This window comes from Muntiacus reevesi, chromosome 2 (assembly GCF_963930625.1).
Source record: "Muntiacus reevesi chromosome 2, mMunRee1.1, whole genome shotgun sequence".
Lineage (NCBI taxonomy): Eukaryota > Metazoa > Chordata > Mammalia > Artiodactyla > Cervidae > Muntiacus > Muntiacus reevesi.
Genome location: NC_089250.1, coordinates 3,578,625 through 3,604,158, shown reverse-complemented (window position 1 = coordinate 3,604,158; position 25,534 = coordinate 3,578,625). Strand labels below are relative to the sequence as shown.

The following is a 25,534-nucleotide window of genomic DNA, read 5'->3' as shown; positions in this document are numbered from 1 at the left end:
TTGAAAAGAAAATGATAAACTCGCTGAAAGTTATTTTCCTTACTATGTAAGACGTTTTTATATAGTAAGAAGTTTGTGAAATACAAAAATACCAATAGAAAAACGGATATAAACACACAACTCACAAATGAATGGGTCCTGTTAACTAAATACAGACCAACCTCAGTTATCAAGTATGAAGTATAGAGGAGTGCAGACTAGGTCATTAACAGAGGCTATCTTTGGGTTGGGAGTTATGGGTAATTTTTACTTTCTTTGTATATGTTTTGATTCTAAAATTTTTTGTACAGTGAACACGTACAATTTTGGTAAGCTGTTATTAAGTAAAAAACCAACTTCAAAACACTGTGGGAAATGTGAAATATGGAAACGACCTCTTCCCACTCAAGGAAATGTTCCTAGTGCTACATGAACCTCTTGCTAATGGCTTCCACATAACTTACCACTAGCACTGTTTAGGAAATACAATAAGAAGAATGGATTCTTAAAGTCTATGACACAGTAGGAAAAACCTAGGAAAATCATCCACTACTTAATTTTTTTGGTATTAAAAAAAGAGTTCCTTTCTTTAATTATCTGTTTTAAACTTATATCGAAGTTTGCTCATGAAAGCTAAATAATTCTGTTGTTTGGTTACAAAGTTAGTATACAAATTCTTTTATTTCTTCTATAAGGAGATCAAACCAGTCAATCCTAAAGGAAATCAATCCTGAATATTCATTTGGAAGGATTGATGCTGAAGCTGAAGCTGAAGCTGAAGCTGAAGCTCCAATACTTTGGCCACCTGATGCGAAGAGTTGACTCACTGGGAAAGACCCTGATGCTGGGAAAGATTGAGGGCAGAAGCAGAGGACAACAGAGGATGAGAGGGTTGGATGGCATCACCGACTCGATGGACATGAGTTTGAGCAAATTCCAGGAGACAGTGAAGGACAGGGAAGCCTGGTGTGCTGCAGTCTATGGGGTCACAAAGAGCTGGATGTGACTTAGCGATTGAACACCAACAACAAAAAATTCAGGACTAAAATGTTTCCTTATAATTTCTATTTATCTTTCCTGAGATTGAAATATAATTCTCCCCTGAATTTTTCTCAATCTCCAATTTTTAAAGCTGCAAGTCAAGTGCTCTTTTGTGCAAAATTATTTTGTGGTTTTTATTTAGCTATATCTTCATCTGCTTTGTCTAGCAGAAACTGAGCGTGAGAAAGGACTTTTGATATACTCTGACACTCTCCCCCTTGACTGAGGGGAGGGCTAAGGCCCACTGAGGTTCAGTTACTCACAAGTGAGAAATAGGACAGCCAGGCTAAAAATAACCCAGGCAAGGGCAGTTTATTGCTTCTTTAGACTCATTTTCACTTCAATTTTATACTCGTAAACTAGAAGGAGTGTTTTTTAAGATCGAACGATAGTTTAACTTAAAGAGAAATGTTCGGTTTAGTGCTTAAATATTGTCTCTTGTCGGACATGCCAGCAATCCTTCCACTGAGGACGCTCTGGGGAGGGCGAGTGCTTTCTGAAGGCTCTTGACAGATGTTTTCACAGGTTGGCCACAGTTCAAAGGAAGGTGAGGAAGACAGCCCAAACATCTTACCTCCATGTCCACTTTTCTGCAGCACTAGTACTAAATACCATTTTTAAATTTCCCGAAGAATCACAGGTTTTTACAGCTTAGATTTAAAAGAAAATAAGACTTTTGAACTTTACTTCTGAATTGTAGAGAGGGGACAAATGAACCATTAAGGTGGATACGCCTTTAAAAAAAAAAGGCAGCTCTATCTAAATTAAAATTTTTGGGTCGCCACCTTCACAGCTTCACAGCCCTTGATCTGCTAGGCTGTAAGCTCCTTGAGGGCAAGAATGACTTTTTTCTTTTTCTTTGTTTCCCCAGTGCCTGCCAGAGTTCTTGGCACAGCGTCAGCACTCAGCAAATTATGTTAGAATGTGATGGTAAGAACAGATGGGAAGAGCCTCCAGAGACTAGGAGTGGCTGTAACCAACACTCTGTGAGACAGCAGCTTTGTGCTGACACTGAAATGTCCCAGATCCAGATGGGTTCCGCAATTATTTACACAATAAACTTATTACTTTGGAAAGTAAAGTTATAGCTTCAGTTATTATTGGTTATTTCCTTTAATAAAGGAATAATAAAAATGAGAAATAATTTTAACTTTCTGAAAGGTTCCCAGGCTTTACATCAGAGAAAGCAGTCTTGACACAGGGACTGGGGTTTGTAAATATGCAAGAAAACATTGCTGGAATGGGACATGCTGAGCTTCCTGCTCTTCATATTTCTAAGGAAAAGAAGGTGGAGGGGAAAACAAAACTCTGAAACTAAAGGTAAAAACTGCAAAAGGACCCACTTCTAGCAATAGATCCAAAACTGAGACTATAAGGGCTTCAAGATTTCTTATGAGAAAATGTAGTAAGAAAAATACAGTGACTCATCCCGTAATCATGCCCCTTCTTCCCAAAGTACACAGCACGATTCCCACATCCCTGGCACGTGGGCACTTGGGACAGAGCTGTTGCAACACAGAGCGCCTCCCCGCACGGGGCCCTCGTGCAGGGCGGGGGACAGACCTCCCCAGTGCCGGGCAGTGGCGCGGCTGCACTCGCGCTGCCCCTGAAGAGGGGGCGCTCCCTGGGTGCCCCTTCTTCTGGCACAGCAGCTCTCTTGGGCTGCCCTGCATCCAGGCGGAGCAGCTCTGAATAGACGCTCCCAGGTTTCCCAGCCAGTCATCACTTCAACACTAAAGACTGGAAAGGAAGAGAGGACAGGGGAAGGAAGAGGCAACCTCTACTTGGGGCCACAGACGAGTAAGGCGGCCAGGCTCTGCCCGGTGCCCACTCTCCCCGCCTCTCTGTGGCTGGGGAAGAGGGAGAGAAGTCAACAGTTACAGAACAAACGACTGACATTCTTACCAAAGACATCTCCAACACGCCGCTCAGGAAGACCGCTCCCAGGCCTCCCCGTTCCTGGAGAGTAACTACCGAGAGAAATGAGATGGCTCCGGCCCTGGGGCGAGTGTCCGTGTGAACAGATAAAATGATCCGAAGCTTTAAGGGACATAAGGAAGTTCAAGGGCTAGTCAGAGGAGGGCCAGAAGGGCAGAAGGCCGTCCTGGCAGGGAAGGGTGCTCGCTGATCCTCACATAGCCAAGATGGGAGGGCTCTGCAGAGGCCAAGCGTCAGGGAGGATTGACTCGGAGGCACCTGGGACGGAAGGACTGGGGTCTTGGCTGGACAGGGCATTTGTGGGTGACAGGGCCCCCTGCTTGACCTGGGTGTGTTATTATTCCTGGAGCAGGCATTCAAGGAAGTGGGGGACAGGCCCATGAGGAGGGGCTGCAGAGATGGGTGGGCCAAACAGAGCGGGGCTTGGAGGTGCCAGGGATGGAAGCCGCCCCGTCAGTGCCCGGTGTTAGCTGACCGAGGGAAGTGTGCATGTGAAGGGTGGCCAGAGGTGGAGACAAGGGCAGCTCAAGGCTGACCACAGCTAAAGGGAAGCACGCAAAACAGTGAAAGATTCTCAAGATGGAAATGGCACTTTTCTCATAAGTTGACTTGGTGAACTCCCAGTGTTATCCCTGGATATCAGAACATTTTGAAGATAAGAAAACAGAACTGGCTCGTGCAAAAGGCTCAGACCAGTCAACTTTTCATAATGAAATTCTTCACATTTAGGAAGTCCTCCAGATTATAAGATTTATATGACAGCAGCTATAGAAAGCTTACATCTGTACAAATACCAGTGCCCCTAAGGAGGATGATATTTCATTTGCATGGAGATGTTGTAACTCATCCTTAATAATTTAGAATATTAAGTATTAATATTACATGTCATATAAGATCTAATTTTTCCTGTATTCCATCTGAAAACAGTAATACTTTGTGGTACAATTAATTGTCTTCTTGAACCACAAATCAATGTTCATTGGTCTGAGAATCAGTTAAGCTATATTACGTTACAGTGGTTTGCCAGCAGTACTATTACTTTAGTATTTGTTAATTTACTAAGATATTCAACATCCTAGAAATGCTTCAGAAATAAACTTTTAACACTGTCACCAGATGTGCTTCATTTATTGCACTTAATGTGTATACTTAAGAGTTGAGCTGCTAGATGGAGTAAGTGTCTCACTGGCTTTTCTGAAGGGCTCACCTGTTCTGGACAAAGGTATCTAAATTTAAATATGAATCCTCAGAAGACTATTCTTGGGTCTCTGTTCAGCCTTCTAGTCTCTAAAACACTTTTCTTATGTTTATTTAAGATGAGATAAGAAGCTGGTTTTGGACCATGAGGGCCAAATTTCAAATGGATTAAAAGATAACAAACATAAGGGGTAATCTAATATCCCCACAAATTATTTTAGAAGCATAATAATCATGACATATATCATGTCCAGGTTTAAGGTCTGCTAGACGTTTTTTCCTTTTTGTTAAAGTTTCAAGTCACAAGTCCAAGTCCAAAAATATGAAAAACAAAAATTGGTACAGAGGTAAGCTCAGACAGATTGGGCTGTGACTGCAGCAAGACACACATGCACACACACACCCCACAGAGATTCTCAAATGTATATGATAAGCTTGAAAGACAAGGCTGGAAGCTATAACATTAGGAGTGAATTTTCAAAATCTGTTTGTCTGCATAAAGAGCTCTGCTGAAACAGAAATAAGGCTGATGGAGCTCAAAATTGAGCACCAGAAAAGAGAGAGAAAACAAATCCTATCAGCTAAGAAAGAGCACACTGGGGAAAAGTACTGGTTTTCATGAAAATGTCAGTGATTCACCATGGAATAAAATTCAAAAGCCACTGACCCCAATGAAAGCTTCCAGTGGAAACATGTGGATTTTGCCTCACTTCATTTAAAGAATGCTTTACATTTCATTAAATACCATCAGAAACATTTTCACGGTTTTTGTAGTATGTGCTTTCTCATTTTATGTTGCTATGGAAGAGATACTACTGACCCCGCTAAATTCTCAAGAAGTCTTCAGGAAAAAAAAGAGCATATCAATGAGTCAATATTATCACGCAAAGTAGATAGGACATTTTTGGTCCCTTAAAACATGCACTGAGGGCTCAACAGTTCTTCTATTTATTACAGTAACTTTTTATTTAAGCAGATTTGCTTAAGAGAATTTTTCATACATACCAACTCTTCATTCTGACTTGCCAAAAGGTCACGACTGAATGCAAGTTGACTTACGCAGACCACAAACCTGTCGGGAAACACTTGGAGTTCTGCACAAAAGGAAAGAAATCACATCACTCGAGGCATCAAAAGACTCTGAACACAGAAATGGTTGGTCCAAGAATTCTGCCTTACGACAATAAGCATGTATGTATCAAGACACGTGTCTTCTCCCCTGCCCTCCTTCCAGGCTTTGCCATCAACGGCACAGGGCAAGCACAAAGCTCCAGGGGCAGCGGAGGAGGCTGCAGATGGATCCACCTGGGCCCCTGGACCATGGTATCCCAAGAAAGCCCCGGGCGCCCAGGGCCGTCACAGCTTTCCTCCTGCGTCCGTTTGCTGTTTTCTGTTCAGACTCACATTTGGGAGACAGGATCAACATTTACTACTGAGTGTTCAGACATACACAGGCAGAGGGAGGAAATCTGAAAACGCACCTTCTCAGTGTTCTTGCTAGCTTCCCTCTCCACTCTTCAGTCACCTGGCCTTGGAGAGGCTCCCTAGGCTGCAGGGCAAATTCCCAGTCTGAACCAGGCTATGAAAACAGCAGTGTCGGAGACCACTCTTAAGGAAACAGTTAAATGTGCAATAGAAGGACTTCCCTGGGGTCCAGTGGTTAAGAATCTGCCTGCCAATGCAGAAGATGTGGGTTCAATGCCTGGTCCAGGAAGATTGCACATGTGGTGTGCACTACAACTACTGAAACTGCGTTCTAGAGTCCAAAAGTCTGAACTCCTGAAGCCTGCTCTGAGCCGGTGCTCTGCAACAAAAGAAGCCACTGCAATGAGAAGTCTGGTACACCGCAACTAGAGTAGCTCCCCCTCGCCACAACTAGAGAAAGACTGCGCACAGCAAAGACCCAGCACAGCCAAAAACAATAAAATAAATTTTTTAAAAAGTGCAATAGTAAGTGTGGTCCAACTATACCACAGTTGCAATGACCTATGATTACAATTTCTTAAAGCAAAACCACTGACTTCCGGGTGGGGAAGGTTAAATGAATCACAGAACCAGACTCCTCAACCTTCAATGAAAGGATGATTGAATGGTAAATGTGCCTCCTTCTCCATCTGTCTGTCCATCTCTCCATTCATCCACGCAGCCCCCATCAACCTCTGGGGTGATGTCTGGAGTGACATTTAGCCCATGTTAACAGTGAATATTCTGGTGTGGGGAATGGGGAGTGGGAGGGTCTTCTCTTCCCCTTTTTTAAAACTTGGTTGTACTGCCTGAGCTGGAGAAGGAAATGGCAACCCACTCTGGTATTCTTGCCTGGGAAACCCCATGGACAGAGAAGCCTGGCAGACTATAGTCCATGGGGTTGCAGAAGAGTCAGACATGACTCAGCGACTAAACAACTGCCTCAGTATTTGTATAATACACATGTATCGTATTTACAACGGAAATAAAGCTAATTTTTTCTAAAAGGGAAAGCCTTCCTTTTAGATGTGACCAATTTTTATTATTCTGAGTCATGAAAGTGAAGCCTTTTACATACAATGCACACTGCCCACAAGAAATGGCAGCGGGAGGGCCCTGAGACAGTGACAGAGAACAGGCGTGAAAGTGTCAGTAATGCAGACACAGGACTCCTGCACAGTCAGTGCCTCAACCACTTGAGAGGCTAAGTTACACCAAAATGAGGTTCTGGGATCCACTCTCTCCTCACTGATGTCTCCTCGGGGGTTGCCTTCTCTCCTCCAACTCACTCTCCTCGGGGCAAATGGGTTAGCAGTTCCGACAGCAGCTCTGCTGACCCTGCTCAGAACCCTGCCCTGGGGCTTCACTGCCCACCACGACATGTGCCACTGCTCAGCCTCTACAGCCGGGGCCTGACATGCTGTTCAGCTTCTCCTTCTGGTCCTCAGGCAGAAGCCCAGGGGGCTTGGGTGTGTGTAACTTCTGACCCCACATGGAAGCTTTGGGCTTCCCTAGTGGCTCAGCTGGCAAAGAATCCGCCTGCAATGCTGGAGACCTGGGTTCGATCCCTGGGTTGAGAAGATCCCCTGGAGAAGGGAAAGGCTACACGCTCCAGTATTCTGGCCTGGAGAATTCCATGGACTGTATAGTCCACGGGGTCACAAAGAGTCGAAGACGACTGAGCGACTTTCACTTTCACTACATGGATGCTTTATCTAGCTAGGTAAGTATAGATGGACATTGAAAAGGCAGAAAAACAAAGTTAACAAAGCAGTTAATATTTATTCACTAATTCTTAGAACGTCTTATTGAAATAGGTGATAACCAGTCTGTTTCCTGCTTTCTGGAAGGGGAAATGGTGCCACAAAATTCATTATTTGTACTCCCTCTCCCAACATGACAATCTTGAAACACAGCAGTTCCTCAGTGAATCAGAACCAGAATTCAAGAGACTTCCCTAACCCTCCCAAAGCAGGGGGCCCAGGTTCAATCCCTGGTCAGGAAACTAGATCCCACATGCCACAACTAAAGCCCAGCACAGCTAAATAAATATTTTTTTTAAAAGAACTAGAATTCAAAATTATCAGTTCTATCAAATGATTCCTCCAAAAAATAAGAATGCTAGAATAGCAGATTTTAAACAATTTGGTGCCAAGTATTTTATCAACAGAAAGCCCTTCACTCTGCTTAGGTTGTAATTGAGATTTGCATTAACATTTAAATAAAGTAAAAATTTAGGCAATGGCAGTCCCTACCATGAAGGGTAGCTAGGCTGTATTTTAACAGATACAAAGTTAACGGATTTATTTTACTAAGAGGATTGAACAGAGTGGAAGACCCCACCATGAGAGTAATACAGTCAAGTGACACTTAAACTTAAGAAAGTGCAGGTAATTGCAAAGATTCCAAGACCAAACCTTAATACAGTTAACTTTTTGTTGTTGTTGCTTTGTTTAGAATACTGTATTTTACTTGGAAGTACTACTGCTTTTATTTTTTCCTAAATTTTTATTGGAGTATAGTTGCCGCACAGTTAATTTTTAATGTCCCTGTTTCATATCTTATTTACTAAAATCAGCAAAGGAAGCTGAGCTACATTTTCTTTCCAAAGCTCAGATGGACTTGGAGAGCAGCTGTTAGCATCTGACTCTGCTGTTGTTGGCTGGACACACTGGACCTCACCTCCTCAGTGGACATCTCGACCTGGGGAGCCGTGGGGGCAGGAGGCCCCATCACACACCTAGGGAGAGGCCCTGGCGGCTCTGGGCCGGGAATACACTCTTTCACATACACGCGTGCTCTGTACTCCAGGGGCCTCAGTGCGCACAGACAGTGGTGAAGTGGTTTGCAGTTGAACTGCCTGAAGTGACTCTGGGAGCTCAAGTGCCGGGATGCAGCAGGAAAGGAAGGCGGAGCATGGCCCCGCTCCCTGGGCTGAGGCAGGCAGTGAACAGAGCCAGATGGAAAAAAATAATCACAAGCGCTTGCAAACACTCTTAATTAGTACTTCAGTTTCATGAAGGCTATGCGGCCGCTAGGAATCGACATTCCTTAATTTTCATTCCTTCTCTAAGGACACACTCATTGTGCAGAATGACCCAAGAAATCGGCTTCTTACCTGTCCTTGGTGAGCCCCTGAGGCAGCGGAGACGTATTCTTCTTTTGAGGAAATAGGCTGTGATGTGAAAACCATAACCTGAAAAGTGAGTATCATACGTCACTCGTGTGGAATCTAATTTTTAACATGATCAAATGAACTTACTTGTGACTAGAAACAGATTCACAGATTTTGAAAAGAAACCTATGGTTACCAAAGGGGTACGTGAGCGGGGGATACATTAGGAGCGTGGGATTAACATATACACACTACTCTATATAAAAAGGTAATCAACAAGGACCTACTGTATAGCACGGAGAACTCCGTTCAACGTCCTCTGATCAACCGTAATGGAGAAGAACATGAAAAAGAAAGCGCACACATGCATATAACTGAACGGCCGCTGTACCCCGAAGCCAGCACAACAGTGCAAACCAACGACACTGCAATAAAGCCAAACGGAAGCACCTGTAAAGCAAGAGGGGTCGGCATCAGATCACACACCTGTCTGGGGGGGAACCCCACAGGCCCAGCCCGGTGCCTGCCACCCGCTGAGCACTCGGTGACCGCCTAGTGAGGACAGGAGGAGGATCTGCAGAGGCCTCTTCCCCACAGTGCCCGGGCAACTCCTAGGAGGCCTGGCCAAGGCACCTGGAGCAGCCCCCATTCACTGAAGCAGCTCAGTTACTGTATCTGGAAAACGGCCTAACAATCAGGCCCTCAGGCAGGATGCTTAATTCAGGCCGAGTGGTTGTACCACTGGCCACTTTCTGATACTCACTGCTTATCCCCTCACATAATGAAGCATTTAAACTATTTGAAGAGGACTGTGTTTTGCCTATAAGTTATTCTAATTCAAGTAGAGTAAAGCTTTTATATAGGATATGATGAAACAAAATATGACATAAGTCCCCCTGCCTCTCCCCCAAAAAAGGCAGAAAAAACTCTCCAACTACCAGAATGGCCAAACCGGAAAAGGCCATGAACACCAACTGTTGGCAAGAATGTGGGCTAACAGGAATTCTCATGCACTGACAGCTGCTTTCAGCATTTAAAGCTGAACTCAAGCACAAACCCAGGGTGCATGAATAGCACTTTCACAAAAGTCCCAAACTAGAACTGATGCAAATATCCACCAAAAGTAGAATTTTTCATTAAAAACAAAGTGGGGTGTGGGGGAGGTAATAGTCACACAGTGCAAATCCTACTCTGCCCCTAAAAGTAAATGAACTTCAGTTAGAGGCCATATCAGGACTAAATTTCACAAACGTAAAGTTAAGTGAAAGAAACCTGGTCCGAAGAAGTGCACTCCACCTGTAACGATGGAGACATTACCGTTCCTCTTACCATCATCAAATTCTGCAGCAACAAAACTTCCGTAGTCACAGGAAGTACCAGCATGGTTCCTTCCTTTCTCCATCCCTCCCTTCTTCCCTCCCTCCCAGCCCTGCTCCAAGTATAAAGTACTCTGTCAAATGAGCCTCCTGAAATGATCAAGTAAAAATGTCTGGTTAACACAGTAGGCAACCTAGTGGAAGAATCAAAAGCGAAAGGCCCACCAAGGAAGGGTGAGGGTTCCCAGGTTCCCAAACAACTTCAGCAAATCGCTTATCCTCAGAGACAGGACTTTAGTCATAAAACTGGAAGGTCCAGGGGTTTAAAGAGGTGGTCTCCAGGCCCACTGGACTCTCCAAAGACCAATACGATCACTGTTTTGAAATAATTTGTACATAAAGAATACAATTAAAGAAGTTTCCAGTTCTATATTCAAGTATCCTTCTGTCATCCTCGTAGAAAGATCCAGAACGTCAGTGACCACAGACCTGATGTTCTGTCTCCACAAGCTGTGACAGCACACTTGCTTTAGCCATGGGGATTTCGCCACAACAGTGACATCTATGACAGGATAATCTCCAGGTTTACGGAGATGAAATATGTTTTTTCCTAACACACTTGAAGTGGATCGCATTTTGGTCATGTGGCTTTCTTCTGCTTAAAATGTCAAACGAAATATGCACACCACTGGCATTATTCTGAGTGTTTTAAAACAAATACTTCAACCCTTAGGTCACCAGGAGAGTGGAAGTGACATCCACATCTGTTTATTTGTCTTGCAGTTGAGGGAGGGGGATGGTAGGAGACCTAACAGTCAGGGACATAGAAACACACAAAGAGAAGTGATTTTCAAAGTAATGATTTATTATGTGAGTTTTGCAAGGGACTGAACAACAGCAAAAATGCGTTATCAAAGTCACTCTGCCTCTGCTGCAGATCACTTTAACGCTTATAGTTCCATGTGATTAGGGGTCAGAGAATATGCTCCAATTCTCAAAACTCTTTTCCCTGTACAAAATCTCCAGGAATAGAGTGTTATTGGTAGGAAGAGGCTGAATCTGAAGCTGCCTAGGAAAGTTCCAGTGTGAGTTCAGGAAGCCTGGTATCTGGAGATACCACTTGAGTGATAACTAAATCCTGCTTGGTCAGCTGTCTCAATACACCACCTTCCCCTCTAGGAAAATAGAGCAGCATAAGTCACACTCTGACTGTTTTACTACTGATGTTACCAGGAGAGTGGGGTTTACTGAAATCTTTCCTCCTCTGTCCCACTCCCCTCACCGCTCCCACAACAGGATCTTAAAGGGAATCCTTCCTAAACTGGTGCCTTCCTCTGGTTTTACTGGAAAACCCTGCTGAACACACCTATAAGAGAAATGGTAAGTTTACCACGTAAAGAGATTTGCACTTGCTTAGTCCAAATTATACTGGCTATGGGAAACCTTACTGTTTAAAGAGAAAGCAGAAAGAGAAAACACAAAAATTGTTTGTGTTGGTTCTTACAGCAACCTAACTCTGATATGTAAGTAAAGAAACTCACAGCTGTTGAAATACACTGAACCGACATACTTAGGGAGCTGTATTTCATTTATCCACAGATAACAGGCAGTGATAAAGACTGCATTATCTTTGCTCTTTAATGACATGGATTTCACAGAATTGAGCAGGCCTCTGAGACTGTGTGCTAATCCGGGGCTCAAGCAAAGCTCCACCATGCTCGAAAGCTGAATGGCAGCTTGGCAAAGAATCCAGGGGACCTCTGCTTCCCCTTCTCGGGCACCAGCTCCAGGCTTGCAATACTGATGCTCTGAAAGCCCAGAACTGGGGTCGGGGCTGGGAGGAAGAAGCAAAATGGAAACCATAAAGTGATAACCTTTTCATCTGAAAACTACATGGCAATGGTATTCCAAAATCTAGAGGCACTTTTAAATCACAATTAAGGATGCCTATTTTCTTGAGAGCTACTGTGGTCCTCCTTAGCCTGAAAAAATCTATCTTTAGCCACAAATAGAGACTGGGATTAGAGAGAGAACTGCTTTATTGTGGAAGCATCTTTCCACCAGTAGTCTTCAGGTAGGTCTATTTCAAGAAATAATTGGGTTACCATCGTAGCTCAGACAGTAAAGAATCTGCCTGCAATGCAGGAGACCCAGGTTCAATCCCTGGGTTGGGAGGATATCCTGGAGAAGGGAACAGCAACCCAATTTAGTGTTCTCGTCTGGAAAACTCCAAGGACAGAGAAGCCTGGCGGGCCTCAGTCTATGGGGTCACAAAGAGTCAGACAAGACTGACAAGACTGATAGACACACACTGCACTGCTTAATGTATGAGACGTCCAGTCCCAGCCAGAGACCACAGTCTCCCCAGCAGCCCCCAAAGTCTCCTATCCCTGCATCTCCCAACTCCATACTTTATAAGGAGCTGCTGCACTCCCCACCACCTTTCAACAGACAACCTCCCAACCCCCAGCGACGTTCTAGATGACAACCTGTTACCACATGCACTTTCTTCTACTCTTCGCCAAAGAACATCAAGTATCCGAGAGAAAAAAGGAGATGGGGTCATATTTGTGAGGTAAAGAAAGGTTAGTCTCTGCTTTAAGGTCAGAGTTCTGCTACTATTTCATTTAGCATTCTGTCTAAAATAAACTGCCCCAAATAGCTTTATTATAAATTTAGAGACTTTATGAAATAGAAAGAAAAAAACAAACAAACAAACAAATCAAATATGAGTTGAACAAGTTCCACCCTGACTTATCCAGGCAGCAGATTAGTCTTAAGTAGTACTGTGCTCCAATGAGTAATAGTACTTTTGAAGGGAGTGGTCGTTTATTTGGGTCATTATATTAACATTTCATTGTCCCAAGATGCTAAGAGCAAATCTCCAACATGGAGTTTTTACTGTAAAGCCATCCAGCTTCACTTGTTTTCCAGGGGATTCCTGGTCAATGTGACCTGAGCTTCCGCAAGACTGCCAAGGGAAAGCTGCGGTCCAGCTTGTGGTGGGAAGCCCTCTCCCACTGTGATTAGGAAAGCAATTCACCGGAGCCTGGGAAACCGCCTTGGGCTCACCTGCTGAGCCCCCGGACGGCTAGCCTGGGGCCTGGGCAGGAAAGCACCACTCACAGTATGCTCCACCACCACTCGGTGAATCCCCTCCAGCAAAGCCTTCTCTCAAACCACAGGAAGCCCTCAGCAAGACCTACTGTGGCTCACAGCACTTCTCCGCCTGGGACAACTGCCTCATTTTCACAAGCATGAAAAATTTCAAACGACCCAATCAAAAAATGGGCCAAAGAACTAAACAGACATTTCTCCAAAGAAGACATACAGATGGCTAACAGACACATGAAAAGATGCTCAACATCACTCATCATCAGAGAAATGCAAATCAAAACCACAATGAGGTACCATTACACGCCAGTCAGGATGGCTGCTATCCAAGAGTCTACAAGCAATAAATGCTGGAGAGGGTGTGGAGAAAAGGGAACCCTCTTACACTGTTGGTGGGAATGCAAACTAGTACAGCCACTATGGAGAACAGTGTGGAGATTTCTTAAAAAACTGGAAATAGAACTGCCATATGACCCAGCAATACCACTTCTAGGCATACACACTGAGGAATCCAGATCTGAAAGAGACACGTGCACCCCAATGTTCATCGCAGCACTGTTTATAATAGCCAGGACATGGAAGCAACCCAGATGCCCATCAACAGATGAATGGATAAGGAAGCTGTGGTACATATACACCATGGAATATTACTCAGCCGTTAAAAAGAATTCATTTGAATCAGTTCTAATGAGATGGATGAAACTGGAGCCCATTATACAGAGTGAAGTAAGCCAGAAAGATAAAGAACATTACAGTATACTAACACATATATACGGAATTTAGATAGATGGTGGCGATAACCCTATATGCAAAACAGAAAAAGAGACACAGAAGTACAGAACAGACTTTTGAACTCTGGGGGAGAACGTGAGGGTGGGATGTTTTGAAAGAACAGCATGTATACTATCTATGGTGAAACGGACCACCAGCCCAGGTGGGATGCATGAGTCAGGTGCTCTTGCCTGGTGCACTGGGAGGACCCTGAGGAGTCGGGTGGGGAGGGAGGTGGGAGGGGGGATCGGGATGGGGAATACGTGTAACTATATGGCTGATTCATGTCAATGTGTGACAAAACCCACTGAAATGTTGTAAAGTGATTGGCCTCCAACTAATAAAATAATATTTAAAAAAAAAAATAAAATAAAATAAAAAAAAAATAAAACCCACTTGGAAGTATAATGCTATGTCACTCAAAAAAAAAAAAAAAAAAAAAAAAAAAAAAAAAAAAAAAAAGAAAAATTTCAAACACCCAGAAAAGTGGAAAAACAGTGCCATGAACACCCAAAGCCCATCATCCAGACTCAATAATAGTTAATACTGATAATTATAAAGGATAATTGATCATTATAATTATAATATAATAATGGTCATATTTCACATACACACTTGCTATGTACCATTTCAGAACAGACATCATGACGAATAACTCCACAATATGTAATAAAGACTCCTAGACAATGACATTCTCCTACATCACAAAATCCCATAATCGTAACTGACATGACATTATTGCTTAAATAGTCCACATTGAAATTCTCAAACTGTCCCCCAAATCACTGATACTCCTCCTGAATTAGAATCCAACCAAAGGTCAGGCACTGCATCTGGTTTTGTCTCTTTCACCTAGAATAATCTCTCTCTCTCCCTTTTATCCACTATTTTAGAATGCCAGCCACTTATTAATTTTATGGTTTCTTTAGCTGTTGCAGGAAATTGTAAGCTTAAACTAAAGCTGTGATCACAATTTGAAGTCTAGAACAGAGATGATTTGAAGATTTAGTCCTAAAGTTGATTTCAAAGAAACCAAACCTTAAATTTATAAATACTTCAACTTTCAGCAAAGGTAAGCTTACCTAAGCAGGTGGGAGACTGGTCTCATATTGGTCTACCTTTGCTGTAAGAAAGGGCAGCTGGTGGCAGTCAGATGCCTCCTGGCTGAACGAGCAGCAGCTCCCTTCTGTGAGCCGGTTCAGACTTGTGACCATTTCCAGGCTGAGGTCCTGAGTCAAGGCTCATTCACCAGCTGAAGACTTGAGTATGATCTAATAAGACAGCAGGAAGGAAGGGGCTGATACCTATCAGGTACGGACAATATCTTGGTGCTGGACTACTCCAGGAACATAGAACACACTTAAAAGATGGAAACTGCATCTGTTTTAAAGCTATTTTGTTCAGGAGAAATGATGTCATAAGTCAAGACTTCTGGAACTGTGCCTATTTGGAAAGTGATACCTGTCCTTATCAGATGGTCAAGGCTAGAAAAGTCATGAGTTTGATACCATCTGTTAGAACTTAAAGGACAAACTAAGTATGACACGGGGCCTTGGGAAAAGACTTTATGGAGCCCTCTGAAACATTTTGTGGGTCTCAGTGTGACCTTCATCACTGCTGATGTGGGTGTGGATGTAGAAAGAAATTGTTCTGTGGGAACCAAAAAACAAGAGTCCCGTCATAAGTTTAAGAATACACACAGGAGCCTAGTCTAAGACCACAACTGGGAAACAATTTGGGTGGGTAAATGGAATATTTGGTCCTGGGTTAAAAATTTCACTTATTACCCAAGACATTTAGAGACTCCAAAAAATTTCCCTTGAGATAACATTTCATGTCTTTAAATAAGGACAGTACTGGACTCTGAGTCACAATAAAGCTATGTCTATTTGATGCCAAAACAAATGGGCAAACTGGTTAGAGCCATTAAAGAAAAAAAACAAACAAAAAAAAAAAAACCTGTGAACAAAATAATTACTTGTGGCCAAATTTAGTCAGTAAAAAAACAAAACAAATTTTCTACCTGTAGCCTCACTACTCATAACCTGACAGACTCTGTACGTAATACCACTGGCCACATGCTATTATTATTTACAAGATCCATCAGTTCAGTTCCATTCAGTTCAGTCGCTCAGTCATGTCCGACTCTTCATGACCCCATGGACTGCAGCACGCCAGGCTTCCCTGTCCATCACCAGCTCCCCAAGATTGCTCAAACTCATGCCCATCGAGTCGGTGATGCCATCCAGCCATCTCATCCTCTGTCGTCCCCTTCTCCTCCTGCCTTTAATTTTTCCCAGCATCAGGGTTTTCCAAATGAGTCGGTTCTTCCCCTCAGGTGGCCAAAGTATTGGAGTTTCAGCTTCAACATCAGTCCTTCTAATGAATATTCAGAACTGATTTCCTTTAGGATGGACTGGTTGGATCTCCTTGCAGTCCAAGGGACTCTCAAGACTCTTCTCCAACACCACAGTTCAAAAGCATCAATTCTTCAGTGCTCAGCTCTTTTTATAGTCCAACTCTCACATCCATACATGACTACTGGAAAAACCATAGCTTTGACTAGATGGACCTTTGTTGGTAAAGTAATGTCTCTGCTTTTTAATATGCTGTCCAGGTTGGTCACAGCTTTTCTTCCAAGGAGCAAGAACTTTTTAATTTCATGGCTGCACTCACCATCTGCAGTGATTTTGGAGCCCCCAAAAGTTAAGTCTGTCACTGTTTCCATTGTTTCTCCATCTATTTGCCATGAAGTGATGGGACCAGATACCATGATCTTAGTTTTCTGAATGTTGAGTTTTAAGCCAACTTTTTCATTCTTGTCTTTCACTTTCATCAAGAGGCTCTTTAGTTCTTTTTTGCTTTCTGCCATAAGGGTGGTGTCATCTGCATATCTGAGGTTATTGATATTTCTCCCGGCAATCTTGATTCCAGCCTGTGCTTCCTCCAGCCCAGTGTTTCTCATGATGTACTCTGCATATAAGTTAAATAAGCAGGGTGACAATAAAGAGCTTTGACGTACTCCTTTCCTGATTTGGAACCCATCTGTTGTTCCATGTCCAGTTCTAACTGTTGCTTCTTGACCTGCATACAGATTTCTCAGGAGGCAGGTCCAGGTGGTCTGGTATTCCCATCTCTTTAAGAATTTTCAAAAAAAAAAGAATTTTCCACAGACTGAGAAATTATCATTTCAGATTATTTTCCCATACTGCTTTCTTATTTTTTTGTTTATATATACCCTTAACATTAAATATGAAAACTGTGCTTACATAATATTCAAGCACAGATGAAATGATATTCAAAACAATGGTTCCCCACAGTAATGATGGAGTGATGTGATACTGGATACTTATAAAACTCAAAGTTACCGATAAAGTCCTTCACTCACATTTATATAACTATGTACAAAAGAAACAGACTTTTAACAAATCTTATAAATGAAGTAGCTAGTTGTTTGAACTCTTGGCTCTTGAAACAGGTCCTCTGCAAAATCTGTCCAACTTCCCGTGCCCGACTCGAAGAAATATAGACGAGGCATGCCCTCTGTGGCCTCCGTGTCTTGCGATGGGCGCACTGCAGCTCCGACAACCGCATGCATTGAATTCTTAAGCCATGGTACCATTCCAACAGGATCACAGACTCACAGGACAGGAAAGAGCTTTGAGAAGTCACCTGGTCCACTTCTTGCTTCATACTCAGACCATATTTAAACCACATTTCAAAAACAACACTGAAAATGAAAAATGCCATGCCTGTGTGTGGGCAGCTCAGTTCTTCCTTTATCACTGGAGCTGAGGTTGCAGACTAAAACGCTTAAGGGGCAAGACAGGTAACAGGAAGGGCGGGGTTCCGACATGGAGAACTGGAGAAAGCACACACCTGGTTTAAAGAGGGGCCGTCGCTTTGGAATTCCAGCCATCAGCTGCCACTGGGAACTCCCGCACAGAATACTAGATTTTATGCCTTGCCAGAAAAGCTGGAAATCTAAATTTTCATGTGAGACCTCCCAAATTTCAAATTAGCAATGAATTCAAAATTTTAAATTATACTCTGCAGTCCAAAGGAAATGTTCCCAAGCTTTGGCGTCACACTGTCAGTTTGCAATCTTTAATCTGAGTCACTCACACTCTAGTTGAAGCTCATTTTCCTGTGTCTTGTCTTCAGCAGAGTTGAAGGAAAGCTGGCCGCTATCACGTGCTTGGAGACAGGTATTCAGTTTCAATGTAGTCATTTACTCTAAGCTAAATAAACCCAGGTCCTTGACCTCACTACACAGGATGTGTTTATCTACATTTAATCATCTTTCTGACACTTCTAAGTCCTGATGGTAAAGCTACACAGTTAATGGTCTGACTCAATGGGGGGGAAAACGAAAAGACTATACCATTTTAGAAAACAATAATTGCATGAAGGTGTGAGATCTGTATTTTTAAAAAACAGAAAAGCTCACATTTAGGAAAAAAAGGACTTGAAAAGATTTGAGTAACATATCATGTTCTTGGTTGGAAGGCTTAACCAGTGTTAAGATGTGAATTGTCCCTTTATTTATTTAACAAACATGTACTGCATGACTATTATGAACCAGACAATTCCAATCAAAATCACAATGAAAATGTTTTTTCTGTGCGTGAAGGGAGGAGGCAGTTTGTAAATTGCCAAGAAGAATTTGAAAAGATAATCTCAAAGAAGACTAAAAATAAAATAGATACAAAACAGAGGGAAAATTAAAAATGAAAAAAAATTCTAATTAAAAGTAATATACACTTAAGTTATTAAAAAAAAAAAAAAACTAAACAGAAACAAAAAAAGGCGATGATTAAATCATCAAAAAGCCAACCACCCAACCCAGAGACAGTCACTTGTCACCTTAACTTCAATATCCTCCAGATATTTTCTCAAGATCTATAATCACACACACATTCTCTTTTTACACAAATGGAGACAGGTTAGAAACGTTGCTTTATAATCTGGTTTTTTACCAAGTCTCAATGTTAAGTACATTGACTTTGTGTATGGTATCCGTTAGGAATCCACTTTTACTCTTTCCCCAATGAATACTCTATTGAACAATCAAATAGAAGGTCCCCAATGATCTGAAATGACAGCTCTATCATATATAAACTGGTCTTTCTCAGTTATTTTACTCCATTGACTAAGAGTCAACGAAAACTGTGTTAATTACCTCAGCTTCATTTATAAATTGCAATATTCAGTAGTGCAAGTTCCTCTCCTGATCCTCAACACAGTTTCCACTCTTCATAAAATTACTTGGAGTTATTCTTGGCCCTTCATACTGTCATATAGCTTTTAGTATTAGTTTGTCAAACTTCATGAAAAAAACTCTGTTGGGAGCTGTGGTTAGAAAGACCTTCAATCTATAGATTAAGTTGGGGAAAATAAGATCTTTATGATAATGAGATTTCATATGCATTTAACATGGTAAGTCTCCCAATTACTTTTAAGGACTTTTAAAATGTCTTTTGATAAAGTTTTAAATTTTTCTACATAAATTTATTGCATACTTTATTAAGTTTATTATGAGGAACTTCCTATTCTTTTATTACTACTGCTATAGACATCAGCTCCTAAAAATTACATTTTCCAACTGTCTGCTATAATAAACTGATTTCTATATGCTGACCTATAGCTGAAAAACATATTAAATCTTCTTATTAATTGTAATAATTAGTCTGCATATTTCCTTTAGGCTTTTCTATGGATACATTTACCCCCCAAAATTTTGTTCTTTATTTCCAATATTTCACCTGTATTATTTTCCCTGTCTTAGTGTTTGGGCTGGAACCTCCAGTAATTGTTGAATATTGCAATAACCACCTTTGTGGTCCTCTCAGTTACAAAAAGGAACGCTTTTAATGTTTTACCACTGAGAACAATATTTGCTATAGACTTTTGTAGACATGATCCTAATCTTTCCAAGAAATTTTATCATGAATGATAGCTACTTTTTTTCAATCTAGTTACCATATGCACTGTTCCCCTTTAACATATTAATGTTGTAAATACTAATAGGCTTTCTAATTATGAACCAACTTGGCATCATGTCATGATTCCTCTTCCACATCATCAAATGTGGGTTGCTAACATTTAGTTTAGGATTTCTGTTTTTATTGTTTGAGTGAAGCTGATTTGTAATTTTCCTCTCTTTTATTGTCCTTATCTGGTTTTAGTGTCAAGTTATACTAACCTCATAAAATGAGTTGGAAATGTTAGCTATTATTCTATTATACAAAGTTGGAATTACCTATTTCTTAAATTTTGAGGGAATTCCCTGATAAAATGTTCAGATCTGGTACTTCTGAAATAGTGGTCTAAATTCTTTAACAGGGGTTATTAAGGTTTTCTATTTATTCTTTTTTTTGGCCCCACTTTGGGGCATCAGGGGTTTCCCTAGTGGCTCAGACAGTGAAGAATCTGCCTGCAGTGAGGGAGACCGGGATTCAATCCCTGGATTGAGAAGATTCCCCTACCCACTCCAGTATTTTTGCCTGGGAAATTCCATGGACAGAGACGCTTGGTGGGCTAGGCTACAGTTTAAGTCAGACGTGACTGGGAGACTGACATTCTGGGGCCTCAGATCTGTGTCCCTTGATGGGGAGTGCAGAGTCTTTCCTTTTTTTGGTTATGCTGCTGTGGGGGTTTCTAATTGTGGGGTCTCCTCTTGCTGTGGAGCACAGACTCTAGGTTCATGGGCTTCAGTAGTTGCAGTGCGTGGGCTCAGCAGTTGTGACATACGGGCTTAGCTGTTCTGAAGCCTGTGGAATCTTCCTGGACCAGGGGTCGAACCTGTGTCCCCTGCATTGGCAGGCGGATTCTTAACCACTGTACCACCAGGGAAGTCCTCTATTTATTCTAAACTTGACTTTGCAGCTTATCTTTTTCTATGATTTTTTTCCCTTTTCACCTAAGTTTTCAAATTGACTAGCATGAAGTGGTTCTTAATAGTCTTTCATTAGTCTTAATTTCTACTGACATTTAATTATATCTTTTTCATTACTAGTATTTCTACTTCTAGCAATTCTCACTTTTTTTCACCCCTGATTTAATACATTTTCTGTATAATTTCTGTATAGCCTTTCATTTGTCTCCTCTATTTTTCTTGAGTTTATTAAGTTGCTCTAACTTCTTAAGCTAAATGCTTAACTCATTCATTTTCAGCCTTTCTCTTAGGTATGCCCTACTTCTGGAAAGTAGTCTTTTAATTATCATTCATTTCAAATGTTTTCTGATTTCAATTCAGACTTCATTTCTGACCCACATATTATGTACAAATGTGCTTTTTAATTTCGAAAAGTACCTCTTTGTTATTGATTTCTAACCTAATTTTATCACAGAGAATGTGATCTTACAATGATCATATTTTTTGAAATTTTTTGAGGCTTGCTTAACAGTTTAATGCAATCTAGTTTCATAAATGTTCTTTGCATATCTGATAAATATGAGCATTCTCTGGTTACTGGGTTCAGTGTTCAAAATATGTCCACTGGTTTAAATTTGTTATTTGTTTTGGTCCAATCTTCCACCTTTTTAGCTTCTCATCCTTGTAATCAATTAATTAATGAGAATGGGGAGCTAAAGATCTCCTTTTACGATGGTAGACTTATCAAATTTTTTTCAACTCTGTCCATTAAGCATGATATTTTTAGGTTTAGAACTTTTATATGTTCAATGAATTGAGTCTTTACTCAATAGTCAGTGATCTTCTTTAACGTTAGTAATGTTCTGTGCCTTAAAGATTTTTTGATTCAACACTAATATGCCTGCTCCAGCTTGCTTTTCAATGGTATTGGTCGAATGTACCCTTTTCCTTCCTCTTACCTTTGACTTTTCTGAAGTCTTATGTTTTAGGAGTATCTCTTATAAATAGCACAAGAATAAAATCTTTAACAATCTAGTCAAAAATATTTGATCATCGTTACCAATAAATATAGGTTAGTGTCTATTCTTTTATTTGTTTCACTTTTTCTGTGTTTTCTTTTCAAGACTCTTTTATTGCCATCTTGGGTTGACTTATATGTTTTTCCTCCATTCTTTCCATTTTCCTCCTCCTACTCTGAAATTTGTATCATCCCTGTCTATTCATGGCCTTCCCTTGTGGCTCAGCTGGTAAAGACTCTGCCTGCAGTGCAGGAGACCTGGGTTCGATCCCTGGGTTGGGAAGATCCCCTGGAGAAGGGAAAGGCTACCCACTCCAGTATTCTGGTCTGGAGAATTCCATGGAGTGTATAGTCCATAAGGTCACAAAGAGCTGGATACGACTGAGCAACGTTCACTTTCACTTTTCATTTTTCTATTCTTGCAGAGTTCACATTATTTTTTTTCAAATGAGTATTTAACCTAATAAGTCTAAAGCTAGTCTACCTTTTTACCACCGTCCAAAAAAGTCAAGACCTACAGATACTTTAACTAATCTCCCATGCCCCTCTTCCACTACATACCTGCCAATGCTTTCCAGGATCTTAGCTTTATCTTGATTTTTATAAATCCCATAAATTACTCACTTTTGTTGCTTAGCAGCATCTGCACAGTTATCATTTTCTTTGTTTGCATCTGACTGTTTCTCAGGTCTCTTCTCTGGGATCATGCCCTGCTTCTAAACAAGAGCCTTTGAAAATCCTTTTAATGACATCTTTGTGAGCAATAAGCTTTTCCAGTTGTCTCTATGTTTAAAATTTCTTTATTTCACCTTCAATCTTGAAGAACAACTTCACAGAATATAGAATCCTAGGTTGACAATTATTTTTTTCTCAGAACTTTGGAAAAAAGGCATGCCAGTGTTTTGGATTCCACTTTTTTCCTGTTAATTAAAGATGATGTGTCTTTCCCTTCTGGCAGCTTTTAAGATCTCTTTTAAGTCTTTGGTGTTTTGGAACTTAATTAAAGTCATATATTGGAATGGGTAGCCATTCCCTTCTCCAGGGTGTCTTCCCCACTCAGGGATCAAACCTGGCTCTCATGCATTGCAGGTGGACTCTTTACCGTCTGATCACCAGGGAAGACTGACTAACACTTTAACTGCTTGGTGTTTTGGAATTTACTACAATATATCTGGGATCTTTTGAAAAATTTATCCTGCTGGGATCTGCTGAGATTTCTTAAACCAGAGAACATATGAACATATCCTTCACTGCTTTTATAAAGCTGTTAGTCTTTTCCACTTCAATTCTTGCCTCCTACTGTCTTTTTCACTGTTTCCTGGAACTTTGATTTTTTTTTTTTAATGATAAATTTGTTTTCTCTTTTCCTAATTTCCAGGATCCTGCTAAAACTTTGACCAATGTGAAATTGCCACATTCCATTCCAGAAAAGTGTGAAAGTGCTAGTTGCTCAGTCGTGTCTGACTCTTTGTGACCCCATGGTCTGCAGCCCACCATGCTGCTCTGTCTATGGAATTCTCCAGGCAAGAATATTACAGTGGGTTGCCATTTCCTTTTCCAGGGATCTTTCAGACCCAGGGATCGAATCCAGGTCTCCTGTATGGCAGGTGGATTCTTTACTATCTAAGCCACCAGGGAAGCTCAATTCAAATTCCTACCAGGAGTATACCATCATGCCCATTTCCCCACACTTGCACCAATACTGGACCTTCAAATACAGAACAGGTGTGCATGGCTTCACCAGTGCTCATGGCTTTTTTTTTTGCTCATGGCTTTTTAATCTCTATTTCTTTGACTACAAGTAAGGATAAGCTTTATTTCAGATCCATTTGTATGTCTACACGTCCTCTGTTCACTTCTATTAGGGAAGAGAGCTTTTCTGAAGTTATCTTTCACACTGATTTATAAGCATAATTTTATAAGAACTACATTGACCTTTAACTGAAAATTTTTTCTTCCCATAGCATCACTTATATTTTAGCTGTTTATAGTATTTTTATTTGGCCAAAGTATTTTCCAATTTTATTTAGTCAAATACATGTCTTGTTTTGAAATTCTGATATAAAGCTTTTTCTCATGCCAAAAGAAAACAAAATCACTTACATTGTCATTTTCTTATGATATTTTTACCTTATATTTAAGTAAAACGTTACAAACTAGTGGACTATGAAGGTGCACATGGTGTTATCAAAGTTTCTAAATTAGTTACAAGCATTTTAAGGATTCAGAAACTTTACATGAAAATATGGACTTCCAGTTTTGCTTGAAAAGTCAGAATATGTAGCACATGGGGCTGCATTTCTGTGATGGCACAGAGTGGCAGAAACTGGTAGAAGTTCTTGCAAGCCCAGTGGGGCAAGATGAGGATCATGGGTCACCACAGGACTAATGAGAAAGGGACATGGGACACGTTCAAGGGACACTTCAGGGACAGAAGCAGAGACAGGTTTGGTGGTCAACAACCAGTGAAGGCAGAAGGGGTCCCAGTGACACATCTCCCAGCTTCGTTGAGAGGGCGAATGGAGGCCTCTGAGGGAACGGGGCGGGGAGCTGGTGGTGGTGGGGATCAGTGAGACCATGATCCAAGCTTTAGACAGTGAGCACACCTGTCTGGGAAGCACACAGAAATGAGGCGTGGACTTCAGAGGGAAGTGAAGACCGGAGATAAATGCTGAGCCAACTCTGGCTAAAGGGCAAAAACATCCACCGTGGAGCACGCCAACCAAGACGTGAAGAGGACGAGGAAGGGGCAGAGGCGCCCACAGACGTGGCTGGACAGGAAGAGGGGTAGCCAGGGGAGAGAGGTCTTAGAAGCTAAGGGAAGAGTTTCAGGAACCAACGCGTCAGCAAAGGCAGAAATACAACGGAACACTAGGCGCTGACAAACAAGAGGTGGCTGAAAGCACTGCTGAGGTAAGTCCACAGCAGAAGAATGAACGAGCGTGATAAAGGGCACAAAAAGACAAGCCTCTATTCCAGGCACTCTGCAAAGATGAGGAGCTCGGGGGGAACCGCAGAAGTGAAGGCAGCGCATCACGCATCCCCGTTTTGCTGCCCAGGCTCTGCCGGCTTTCTCAGCAGGCACTGCCTCTCAGTCTGCAAGGCCCTTCCTGTGGTTCTGGCCCTCAGACAGGCGGTCACTGCTGTCTCCTCCGGGTGGAGGTAGTCTGTTTTCTGTTCTCTATCCAATACTCAGCCTATGTCTGCAACGAGCATTCCTCTCAGGATTGTCAGTCATTTGGGATTTGTATCTCCTTTACAAGGCGCTAGGTCTTTTTGCCATTTTTGATGCACTCATCCAGCCATGGATGAAAACACCAAATATGTCCAACATTTATCATCAATCCTACTGTCTCTTCTAGTTATTAAATAAACCACTCTGAAGTTCAAGCAACCATCTATGGGTCTCGAGTTTTTCCATCTCCCAAGCATGAGCTCCCTGCCCATATCTAAATCACTTGGGGAATCTGAATCTCCAAAGTTAGGGTCTTTCACACATGCATAGGATTCCTGCAACCCTCATATCTGATAATCTATGTAGAGCTGGGGAGGTGCCAGAGAACTGGATTGTTTTTAGAAAGCTCCAGGGGATTCTGATGCACAGTTTAGGTTTGGAAGTCACTGCTCTAAATCTTATTTTGCTGATTTACTGGTGTGTTATAATGAAATTAGTAGCAAGAGGCTTGCTAGGGTAATGGTAGTAC

General features: G+C 41.7%; 1 protein-coding gene across 1 annotated transcript in view; it reads right to left on the bottom strand.

Annotated features, from left to right (window-relative positions):
* The window catches only part of SLX4IP (SLX4 interacting protein), a 209,058-nt gene that overhangs the window by 20,015 nt on the left and 163,509 nt on the right, over nt 1-25,534 (bottom strand). The window contains 2 exon segments of the mRNA XM_065920869.1: nt 5,161-5,249; nt 8,738-8,815. Coding sequence (XP_065776941.1) covers nt 5,161-5,249; nt 8,738-8,815 — 167 coding nt within the window.